General features: G+C 43.0%; 1 protein-coding gene across 4 annotated transcripts in view; it reads right to left on the bottom strand.

The window, feature by feature from the left end:
- LOC126336969 (hemocyte protein-glutamine gamma-glutamyltransferase-like) overlaps positions 1-12944 on the bottom strand; it is a 159614-nt gene that overhangs the window by 81730 nt on the left and 64940 nt on the right. For all 4 annotated transcript variants that reach the window (XM_050001181.1, XM_050001180.1, XM_050001182.1 and 1 more), the window contains one exon: positions 740-870. In XM_050001181.1, the coding sequence (XP_049857138.1) occupies positions 740-870 (131 nt within the window). The remainder of the gene's footprint in view (positions 1-739; positions 871-12944) is intronic.

The following is a 12944-nucleotide window of genomic DNA, read 5'->3' on the forward strand; positions in this document are numbered from 1 at the left end:
TATCTGGGACACAGCAACCCCTTCAACAACCTCCACGTGCATAGGACGCCTTCCTCTCCCAGATGCCACACCAAGCTCACCGATGTTTTCGTTTTTTTTTTTTTTATCACCTTCTGTAAACTACTTAATGACATTGTGCCTCTCCTCAGACCTTTTAGTCGGCGATACTCACTCAATGCAGCACTATAATTGCTGCCGTTCACGTAGAACAATTTCACTAACAGTGCATTACCTCTCTTCTCGATAGTCATACTGTTCACTCACGACATGGCTTGTCAGATGACAGCGTGGATATCCTATCGTCATACAAACAGTGTACAGCGACAGATAAACACCCGGTGGCCAAAATTGGATCAAATTTTTCCAGCGTAAATCGGCTCCGTATTCACGCATTAGCGTATCTACCAAGTTTCGCTGTCATACGATCATTACAGCCCACATTGGACCCCATGAGTTACTGCACTTTAATTATAACCACCTAGTATTACCGGCGGTTTCGTTGAGGCGTTGCTGTGCATCCATTGCTGCTCAAAAAGAACCCATGGAGAATCTTCTGTGACAGTGTATCATGTAACTCAATAATAAAACATTGTATCCCACATGTTCATAGGAACATATGGCGTTGCTTTGATTCTATGGACCAACCCAATGTCTGTTACGATACTGTAGGCACGAACTCGTTAGTGTTGGTATGTAGCAAATCGCTGGTGAGGGCAGCTGCCCCGTTTGCTGTACGCACCTGCAGCGTGAGCGTGGTCCCGTCCTGGTGGTGCACCTTGGCGTCCCAAAGGCGCTTGTCGTCGGTCAGCGACTGCTGCTGCGTCACCGCCAGGATCACGCACGTGCCCTTCGTCACCGATGGCTGCGGACCTGCTCCACATACAAGCATTAGCACGTCAAACTCGCCGCTAACCACAACCTACCATAACCTGCGATACTACACACATCAGACGGCTGGCAAACTCTAGTTGTTATTTTGGGCCACTTGTTACAGAGTCTGTTAACTATTTATATGGGACGAATACTGAATCTGAAAATACCTATTAAAATAACGACACCAATTTGTTCCCTTAGAATATGAACTAACATTCCTATCCCTGGCTTGAATTTCACGTTCGCTTAACACAGTAACACGAAACATTATGAAACAAGAACGTAATACAACGGATATAGGACTCAATGTGTAACAAAATCTGAATTTATGTTAACCTTAAATGTTAAGCTACTCACTTCCAGCAGAACTGGAGCACTTAAAAGTAGAAGCTGTGTCACATTAATACACTACTGGTCATTAAAATTGCTTCACCACCAAGATGATGTGCTACAGACGCGAAATTTAACCGACAGGAAGACGATGCAGTGATATGCAAATGATTAGCTTTTCAGAGCATTCACACAACGCGCTGACATGAGCAAAGTTTCCCACCGATTTCTCATACACAAACAGCAGTTGACCAGCGTTGCCTGGTGAAACGTCTTTCTAATGCCTCGTGTAAGGTGGAGAAATGCGTACCATCACGTTTCCGACTTTGATACGGTCGGATTTATCCTATCGCGACATCGCCGCTCGCCTTGGTCGAGATCCATTGACTGTTAGCAGAATAAGGAATCGGTGGGTTCAGGGGGTAATACGGAACGGCGTGCTGGATCCCAACGGCCTCGTATCACTAGCAGTCGATATGACAGGCATCTTATCCGCATGGCTGTAACGGATCGTGCAGCCACGTCTCGATCCCTGAGTCAACAGATGGAGACGTTTGCAAGACAACAACCATCTGCACAAACAGTTCGACGTCGTTTGCAGGGCATGGACTATCAGCTCGGAGATCATGCCTGCGGTTACCCTTGACGCTGCATCACAGACAGGAGCGCCTGCGATGGTGTACTCAACGACGAATGTGGGTGCACAAATGGCAAAACGTCATTCTTTCGGATGAATCCAGGTTCTGTTTACTGCGTCATGATGGTCGCATCCGTGTTTGGCGACATCGCGGTGAACGCACATTGGAAGCGTGTATTCGTCATCGCCATACTGGCGTATCACCCGGCGTGATGGTATAGGATGCCATTGGTTACATGTCTCGGTCACCTGTTGTTCGCATTGACGCCACTTTGAACAGTGGACGTTACATTTCAGATGTGTTACGACCCATGGCTCTACCCTTTATTCGAACCCTGCAAAACCCTACATTTCAGCAGAATAATGCACGACCGTATGTCGGAGGACCTGTACGGGCCTTTCTGGATACAGAAATTGTTCGACTGACGCCCTGGCCAGCATATTCTCCAGATCTCTCACCAACTGAAAACGTCTGGTCAATGGTGACCTAGCAACTGGCCCGTTACAATACGCTAGTCACTACTCTTGATGAACTGTGGCATCGTGTTGAAGCTGCATGGGCAGCTGTACCTGTACACGCCATCCAAGCTCTGTTTGGCTCAATGCCAAGACGTATCAAGGCCGTTATTACGACTAGAGATGGTTGTTCAAATGGATCTGAGCACTATGGGACTTAACTTCTGAGGTCATCAGTCCCCTAGAACTTATAACTACTTAAACCTAACTAACCTAAGGACATCACACACATCCATGCCCGAGGCAGACTGTAGCCCCTAGAACCACTCGGCCACTCCGGCCGGCCGAGGTGGTTGTTCTGGGTACTGATTTCTCAGGATCTATGGACCCAAATTGCGTGTAAATGTAATCACATGTCAGTTATAGTATAATTTATTTGTCTAATGAATACCCGTTTATCACCTGCATTTATTCTTCGTGTACAATTGCAAATGCCAGTAGTGTATTTAAGCTCACACAGGACATTATAATTACATAAATATGGCGCAGTTCGTTCTTAAATGTTTCACCTTAACCGGAAACGGGCAGATTACCAAGTATGCTCAACATACGTTTCTATTGTTATTTGCGACGCCACCCCAGTTACAAAGCGTGGCCAGAAACAGTCTGAAAATCTTGTCAGAATGTTTCAGGATAGGTAGTGCTGAGAAATAATTGTCAAGGAAAAACTTCGACACATTGCACCTTTTCCGAGTTAATTAATACTGGAGTTTGCCAATCAGGCCGTTGCGCGCGCAAATTCAGGCGCCCACCACTCAAAATTAGTTCTCATAGTGTACATCACAGCGCATAAGACTACTCAGCGTATGGCTCGGGTTCGATCCTTACTATCGTCTCACGTCCGGTTTTTGTAGCGCTCTTTTGTTCGGCCTTAGGAAACCAAACGAAGTAGACGTTTTGAAACACCGTCGCTTGAATCCACGCTCGCAACGACTTCGTTGGCTAACTTCAATGCTAAGTAACTCGGAAACACCACAACGTATCAATTTTTCTTCCTTAACAATTCTTTATTAGCACAACCTACTGCGTCCGTCCCCGGTGGATGCGTGGTCAACGCGACAGAATGTCAACCGTAAGGGCCCGGGTTCGATTCCCGACTGGGCCAGAGATTTTGGTGTTGTGTTGTCCTAATAATCATCATTTCATCCCCATCGACGTACAAGTCGCCGAAGTGGCGTCAAATCGAAAGACTTGCACCCGGCGAAAGGTCTACCCAACGGGAGGCCCTACTCACACGACAACCTACCGTGTAACACCCCTACAACTTTTCAGGCTGTTTCTGACCACCCTGTGTAGTGATCTTACTTCAGAACGCTTTGTAAACAATGCACCATCTACACTAAGTATTTTTTTTAACTACTCATTTGACGCGGCCCACTACGAATTCCTCTCCCCCTTCTTCTTGTCAATGTTTTCCACGTGTTCTCTTCTTGGCGATTCTGCACGGAACCTTCTAACTTCTTATTTTATCAATCACTAGTTTTAAACATCCTTCCACAATATCACACCTCAAACGGTTTGATTCTCTTTTCCTGTTTTCCCATTCTTATTTTCCTTCTTGGTTCTTTTACTTACTGTATATTGTCTCTGCCTGTGGTGTACGCCTGTTTTCCTGAGAATTTCGAACATCTTGCACAATTTTTAATTGTCGAACACTTTTTCTAGGTCGAAAAATCCATGAACAAAATATAACTACACTATTAGTCACCAACCCCCTGGTGTCACTGTGTACCACAGTCTCAATTTCGTTGAGTATATACGACTTGCTTAGTGACAGTGAGTAGTTCGGTAGTAAGAGCGCCTACGTCAACATATCGCCAGAGCTTACATCCCGAATTCTTCACATCATTTCACAAAGTAAATTTAACCACCTCCGATTCGCAGAGCTGGGGTTCATTTCTTGCTTTTGTTCCAAATTAACTATCCAGGGATTACGACATCCAATTTTTTCCCTTCGAAAGAACCCTAACACTCACCCTGAAATGCCACGCTCTCCGGTGGTGTAATTATGCTCTCATTTAAGTTCTGAGATTGCTTATCTTTTCGTGGGTAGATGCTGCAAAATGTTTCTGAAATACTTTTGGACTTTGACATATGTTATTTCAAGTTATGTGTAAATCTTTGGCCGTTTTCCTTAACCTCCATGAATTGGTCTCTCAGTCCTTTCCGCACACGAAGAGATGGTTAGGTACTCTTCTCTTCCATTCACATGTAGAATACCTGCTTGGATCGGATTTTGTTTTCATCTTGCTCTTTGGGTTCTTCCAGTACCCTTCTCAGAATCTTCCAGTCTGTCTGTCATTCCCGCTTTATTAAGGTCAATTATACAGAGTCGCGAAGGGCTTTGGCGTCGCAGTGTGTACTTCTTGTTATAGATGTTTTCCGTCAGTTTGTCTGTCATTTCCATCTTATTCTCCGTGTTTCGATGCATGTCTTCTTCCTGGTACTTGAATCAGCAAGCGTTTCATTTTCTTCTGTAGTTAACAGTGCAACTTTAATGTTATTAGTACCTGCGGCGTCCTCATAGTCTGGAAATGGTTTCCCTCGGGGAGGGGGGGCAGCACAGCCCCGATAAATGTTAAGTATTTTAAAATACACTCGGTTAAATAATGTCTTTATTCGTAGTCTAGAGACACTAAATGTCTTGCTGTTGTGCTTCTCATTCAAATGAGTTCAGTAGGACTGCTATGTCGTACAGAAGTCAGCAGTATTCAGAGGATGCCTTCGTTTGTATTGAAGGCACTACCCTCTCAGGGACTACTATCTGCCTAGCTCTTTCCACCACTCTTTAACCACACTGCCAAATCTAGTGAACATCTTCCCACCCCACCGACCCCCTTTCATATACATCATCTCTCCTTCTCTGCCTCTCCAGAAAGCGCAAACGAGTCCTGCTCATTCACTGTTTCTCCAGTCTTCCCCTTCTGTCAGTTATCAATAAAGACCATTCCCATCTGCTACCTCACAGGCTACCCCAATGTAGCCGTTCAGCCCCTTTTACTACTACTGGTACACGTTCTCCGCTAGAATTTCTGTGGCAAATATTGATTGGCGTGTTAACTTAGCTCCATCGCAGAGAGTTAGCAAATCATTAATATTTACGGCTCTTCGACACGCAATGTCTTTTCTTGTCATCATATATTTTAGTTCATTAAAACCTCTTTTAGGTCGTCGTCTACCTGTTTTGATGCCGCCCGCCATGATATTCTGTGTCAACATCTTCTTTTCATAACAAACACGTCCCGAATTATTTCTTGTATTTATCCAAATCTCTGTGTTTTCCTACTTTTTTGTGCACCGTCAGGTTGCGGAGTACGGATGTAGATGTAGATGTAGAACGAAAGTCAGTAATTGATATATTTATAAAGAGTTTCCAGACTCGCTACTGTGTGATGTTAATTTTTACTTCTTTATTTCTTCCACGACTACATTAATTCATCATATAGAAGAACAGTCAAAACACAGTTGCCAGAGATGTTATACGTTTGTCAGTACTTCTAGACAACATATACATAAGTAGTAATTCATGCCCAGTGTTCTACTATAACACAAGAACGTATAATAAAAATAATGTCATAAGCACGGAAGTTATCCTCTGTTGTCTTAACACATGCCCTGTCATTCTGTCGCTTTTTCTCGTCAGTTCCTTTCTCCGCCGATTCTATGAATAATCTCCTAATCTGTTATCAATACATCTAATTTTCAGCATCTTTCTGTAACACAGTCCAGATCCCTGCTTTCCTCGCTTCCATACAATTCCTGATTCATTACCATGCAACGTTGTACACGTTCGATGCTAGTAGACTTCTTTTGGCGAGGGATTCCTGTGTCAGTCTTTAAGAGTCTGCTTCTCATGGCTGCCTTGCATCATCTGTCACTTTTTTGTTTTGCGTACAAAGTATCAGATTTCCTTCACTTCATCTATTAAGTGGTCCGCAATTTTTAACTTAAGTTTGTATACAATCTCATTCCTGATATCAATACCTTCATGACTCTTGAGGTTTCCTCGGCATAATGAGTATTCCACGAGATTTCAAGCTTGCTGCCAGATGTCGTCGACATCTTGCCACGATATTTCAGCTGACAGCCATTCAGCCATCTGAGTTTGAACTCACCTAAAGGTGGCTGCATGGTTTTCAGCCAAACTATTGTGGTAAGACGTCCGGCTGCAGGCCTGGTACATCATGGAATGAGTGCTTGCGCCGCTCATTGATTTTATCTCTACCACATTCTGTGCTGAGTAAAACTGCTTATTCCATTTCTCACTTTCAGAGAGGACAGCAATGGCCCTCAATTGATATCTTTTAACCCCGAAGCTTATTCAAATTTGTGAACTTTTATTTTGTTTCCATCATTTCTTCTTCGACATTCAGGTTGAACAGAAAATGGAAAGAGTGCATTCATGCCTTCCGCCCTTTCTCATGGTTCCGTCTCGATTCTTGCATTCAGGGTGACTTTTCGATGCACAATAGAACGCCGCCTGCAGAAAGTAGATAAGACTTTTGGAAATGCTAAGAAACTTTCTACCAAGTTCCAGTGAATGTTACATCTGGAGAGCGCCCAATATAAAGTCACGAGATAACGAAGTGATGACATAAGGATGTTGCCATCGAAAACGATTCTTCATAAGACGGAGACAACTCCATCGGAAATTAAGTTGGTGCTGATGAATGAATACATGAATCGGTCCCTGTAGAAACACCAAACAATTTTCTGATGATAATTCTCTTCCATTTTTTGTCCGGTCAACAAAGGTTTATTCAGTAAATAATGTCAAACCAATTAGTTTACAGGCACGGCCTAAATAAACCGCCTGTGGCTTGAATAAGCAGCCACATGCAGATATCGGTAAGAACAGACACTAGAGACACTCAGTTTCATGTTAACAAGGTGCGGCTGATTGCTACGAGGAAAAGTATGCCTTATTTGTCAACGACATTCACGAAGTACCTATACCCATAAATCCCCGAGAAAGTACTGTGGTTATAAAATTACGACCCTCTGTCTCTTGGTTCACTATTGAAAATTTTCATGTATTTCGCGGACGACATACTTTGTTATGAGATAGCAGCTCCAGGAAGTCTTTATCATGTAATCATTTTCGGTTCTAATTAGTTCTTTGGTTTTGTAATTACTGAACTACAGAAAACTGGTGATGAAGCCATAAATATCAGTTTACGTCAAAAATGATACTGACTTCGGGGTCCTTTTTAGAATTTTCTCTACTTTGTCAGATTTCTTAGTACACGTCGATCTCACCCTGTTTAATGGACAATACACGATTTTCATCGTAATGCACACCAAGTGATCAAAAATAACAGGACACCTATGTGTAATTTGGAACTGACTACTAGATGTCGCAAGACGTGGATCCGTCATTATAAAAAGAAGCTGGGAGTATCGTAATTAGAAAAGCACAGAAGCACTAACTGCAGAATGGGGCGGTCAGGAGATCTCAGAAGGGAATCGCGGTTACCCGTCATTACTGATTTTGTTCAGACTGATGGTATATGCAAGGATTGGTTAGAAATTAAACTGGCAGAAGTGGGCGTTCCAAATGGCCAAGAGCTAGAAAAAGAAATAATAATGGCGTGGGTCGCATAAGACGAGCCATTTACGTTAGCGCAGCATCCAAGCAGCGGGTGGCGCAGCGGAATGAGCACGGAACGATAATCCGAAGATCGTCGAATTCAGCTCCTCTACGGAAACTCTTTGTCTATTTTCTTTCTTTATGTTACTTACACTGCAAATAAACTGAAATAATGCTCAATGTAGCGTATGTATTAATATTTTTGTAAAATTTGAGACTGTAAATAAATTTCAAGGAAGGAAATGTAAAACGTACACTGGAACTTCCTACAATATTACATACTTTTATTATTTTACAGTTGTCTATTTACTCGTACTGGGGTAATATTCACCGTAAAAACAGGGGGAGCAGCAATTTTCTTGCCATCTTGCACGCGTCATAAACGCCGCATTTTTACAATTACTTTGTTGTTTGAAAGCTTCTAGACAAAAATATGGCTGGTATGTATTTATGAAAGGATCTCTCACAGCTCACAGCTCATAATCTGACAAAAAATCAAACGTAACGCGTCATTTCGCCACATATTGGCGAGCAGAGCTTGCGATGTACAATGACGCAGTGTTATTGGGGTGTAATTTTATTTTTGTCTCTCGATGAGATAAGAGCAGCTTTGAAGGTTTCTGATCAAATTCTTCAGATGCCGATAAAAAAGAAACATCGTACGGCTGGGCTACGGCGTGCAATTCGGGGAAATCCCTTTAATACTGCACGATGCCAGTTCTTCCTCACTTTGAAAAATATTCTCGTGGTTGTTATGGATTTGTCTCCCCAAGAGCCAATTAATAGAATAAACTTGTTCTGCACATAGGGCTTCACCAATCAAGTTCGATATATTGAACATTATCTTGGGTTATTTGCAGTGTAAATAAAGTAAAAATTGAAAATTTTAAAAAAAGAAAGTTCCCACGCCGACACTCAATACCGTAATACACGGTTTACCTGTCCGTAACATTTCTTCTATGCTACTCGCTTCTGGGAATTACGCTGACCCAAATGGCGTATTAACCGCCCGACACGCGCCAAAAATGCTATTTGCTTGTAAACGCTTGGCCATCTGGAGGTCCCATTTCTATCAGTTTCATTTCTAACCAAGCGGTGGTTATATCATTAATTTGGACGAGATCGGTGATGACAAGTAGATGTGGTGCCCTTATAAGTGACTTCCAATGTGGTTTAGTCACTGAATGTTACCTGAGTAACAAACCCGTCAGGGACGTTTAAATTCTTCTAGAGCGTTCGAGTTGACTGTCGGTGTTGTAAATGCGAAGCGCAAGCAGCCACAGCTAAACCAGGACAAGGTAGACCATGTATTGATGGACAGGAACCGCCGGCTATTGCGGAGGGTGTTTGTAAAAAATCATATGAAATCAGTTGGAGCGAGAGCCGTGCGTTATAAAGTGCTACCAGCAGTCCATCTATTGCAGTGACTGTGCGTAGGGAGTTATAATGGGGTACAATGGTCGAGTAACTCCTCATAACTCACACATTTCTGTAGTCAGTGCTAAATGATGTTTGAGGTGGTGTAAAGAGAGACGATCCTGAACAGTGGATTTGGACTGATGAGTCGCGTTATACACTACGGCAATGCAACGGAATGGTTAGATTTTGGCGAATGTCTGTAGAACGTTACCTGTCATTTAATGCCAACAGTGAAGTACAGAGAAGGTTGTGTTACAGTACGGAAGTGTTCTTCATGGTTACGGTGTGGTCCCCTATTGTGCTTAAGAAAACGCTAAATGCGAAAGGGTACGAACACATTTTACAGCACAGTGTACTATGTACAGTAAAGGAATTGTTCTAGGACAGTGATTTTTCGTATCAAAAGGACAATGCGTGCTGTCATAAAATAGCGTATGTGAAGCAGTGGTTTGTGGACAATCATCATCATCGTTGTTATGATAAATCGTTGCGTTCATTGCTGAGAGCCGTGACCCTATGGAACGCCTCCGTCCCGGGTGATCACCACGTTACGATATATCCCACCCAGGACGTAGACTGGATATCTTCTTGATTTGATTTATTCACCTGCTAGCTGCTCGCCTCCTAGGTCCCATGCGCTCCATCTTTCCCTCCCTGATTATTTTGCCTAGATTTTCTTCATTAGGGTCATAGATCTTGAGAATTTTTTGGCAGACACGAGAAGAAAGGAGCCTTGAGATACTGAGTTGCACAATAATGGACATTAGATCTTCTTCCAGTCCATTTTGTGTCCAGCATTTTAAGGCAGCACCAAAGCTCATATGCATCACTACGCTGCTTGTCTCTGCCCTTAGAGATCCACTTTTCGCTACCGCAAAAGAAGACGGTAAACACAAATGCTTCAACAAGCCGCATCTTTGTGCTGTTCGTTATCACTCTATTCTAGCAGACCTCGGTGAGTTTCTTCATTAAAAAAATCACCCTAGCGTGATCCGTTTTCTTACCTCACCAACTTCCTGTATCTCATATACGAGGGTAATCCCAAAAGTAAGGTCTCCTATTTTTTATAAGTACTTAGACCTGTTTATTTCTACAATGGTTTACATCAGTTCACAGCTTGAACAGTTAGCTGTTTTTCGACGTAATCAACATTTCTGTCGATACATTTTTGTAGTCGTTGTGACAGTTTTTATATGACCATGTCATACCAGCTCGCCGCCATGTTGTTAAGAAAGTTATGAACCTCTTCTTTCAACTCGTCGTCGGAGCTGAATCGCTGGGACCACAATTAACGATGACAGGTAATAGAGACTCTGAAAAAACTCAGACGAGCGATTCAGAACCGGGGAAGAGGGATGTTGAGCAAGGGCGTACACATTCTCCAAGACAACGCTCGCCCACACAACGCTCGGCAAACCGTTGCTCTCCTGCAACAGTTTCAGTGGAACATAATCACCCACCCACCCTATACTCCTGTCTTGGCGTCCAGTGACTATCACCTGTTCCCTAGGTTAAAAGAACATTTGGCCGGAAAGCGATTCATCTCCGACGACAAGGTGAAAGATGAGGTTCATAACTTTATGAACACCATGGCGGCGATCTGTTACGATATGGGCATACAAAAACTGCCACAGCGTCTACAAAAATGCATCGACAGAAATGGTGATTATGTCGAAAAATAGCCAAATGCTCAAGCTGTAAACTGATGTAAACCATTGTAGAAATAAACAGGTCTATGCACTTATAAAAAAAACAGGAGACCTTTCTTTTAGGATTACCTTCTTAGGTGACCCAAGGCAGATGAAAGAACGCACTATTTCCAGTTCCGTTAATTGACCTGTGGGTTGGACCTTTACTGCTCGATCAGCTATCATGAGTTTGGCAATGCTGAGATTGGTGTCTAATCCATATGATAGACTAAAGCCCTTTACTTTCGTTAGTACGTGAGGAAGTTCATCTTCATTGTTGGTTAAAAGCACGGTGTCGTCAGCAACTCAGAGGTTGTTAATGTTCTTCCACCAATCGAGATGTCTTTAATCCAACAGTCAAGAGTTTCCCTAATGAAATGGATGTTGCACAGTTGGGGTATAGGAAACAACCCTGGCTGACACCTTTTGATACGCTGAAGAAAATCAGCGCTTGAACACAGCTGTGAGGTGATTACTGTATAGATTTCTCATCAGTGCTATCAATTGTGGTGGGACACCGAACTCAGAAGACGCCTGCCACAACTTTCTCCAGAAAACACATTCAAAGTCTTTCCTATAGTCAGGCAATCAAATGAAAACCGGAATGAATACCTCTCGTGATTTTACAATTTGTTGTCGTATGTTGAGAATCTCTTCACTAATTTCTTTTCCTACAACAAAACCTGCTTCCTCTGTAGATATATGAGGCATAAAACGCTGGTCCGAGGTGTGGATCAAAATTTTGCTTGCTTATGAGATGAGAGCAACACTTCGGTAGTTGGAGCAGTTCCTAATTGACGCTTTCTTGTGTAGGAGGATGAAGAGAGACTTCAACCACTCTTCTCGCCAGTTCTCAGTTTCCCATATTCTTGGCGGCAACACATCTACACTTTCCTGCCGACTTCGCTGATCATCTCCGCAGATGTACCGTCTTCCTTAAATGGTGTGGCCGCACAGAGTCCCCATTGTACACCTTTCGGATGAGTTACAAGACCGACTTCGCTTCAGACTCCAGCGTCCAGCCTTCGCTGGTTTCTGCTCTTGAAGAAGATTGGGCTTCCGTTCCTCCACAGACAGTCAGACACCTGATTGAAAGTGTCCCCAGCAGAGCTGAAACCTTCACAAAGGTGAACGGTGTACACATCGCATAGAAATGTGCACTAACAGGTGTCCGGATACTTTTGATCAGATAGTGTGTTACAATGCTCTTCGTACTGTGTTAGGTATTCTTTCGTATTATTTCGCAATGTATGTCTTCGCCTTGATCTCAGAATATGGTAATTACAGTGGTCAAACTGAATGTTGAAAATTGCTTTATTGTCAATGCTGGACATTATAGGAAACAAAACTGATTTTTTTCTGTCAGGTATACTGATAAGGAAACAAAAATAAAGAAAATAAACATACTTCCATTCAATAAAAACGAACAAAAAGCAAGAACAAAACCTTTACAAAAGATTCCACTCCAAATACCATAGTTTCTTCCCTCTGTCTCTTGCATAACACATTGTTTATGAACCAAATGGCCCTCCTCGTAATTGGAGACACTTTTAAATGCGGTTAGGCAGACTCCATATCACTCGTCCAGGTATTCTTGTAGGATATTCTCTCATTCCTCCACAGTGGCCTGTGAAGAGGGAGACGACGCCTGCAAACCGCTCGTTTTAGCATTGTCCATGCATTATCAGCGCAGTGAGATTTGGAGAATATGGAAGCCATTCAATCCAACTGATTGCACGCTCTCCTAGAAGGTCTTCACAAGATGTGACAATGGACGAATGTTTTATTGTCCATCAGAGTGAATCCCGCTGCAATATGTTTACCAAACGGAACCACGATGCGTGCAAGCCATTCGCGCCAGCCATTCGCAGATGTATAGGCACAGGTGGTG

Source organism: Schistocerca gregaria, chromosome 2 (assembly GCF_023897955.1).
Source record: "Schistocerca gregaria isolate iqSchGreg1 chromosome 2, iqSchGreg1.2, whole genome shotgun sequence".
Lineage (NCBI taxonomy): Eukaryota > Metazoa > Arthropoda > Insecta > Orthoptera > Acrididae > Schistocerca > Schistocerca gregaria.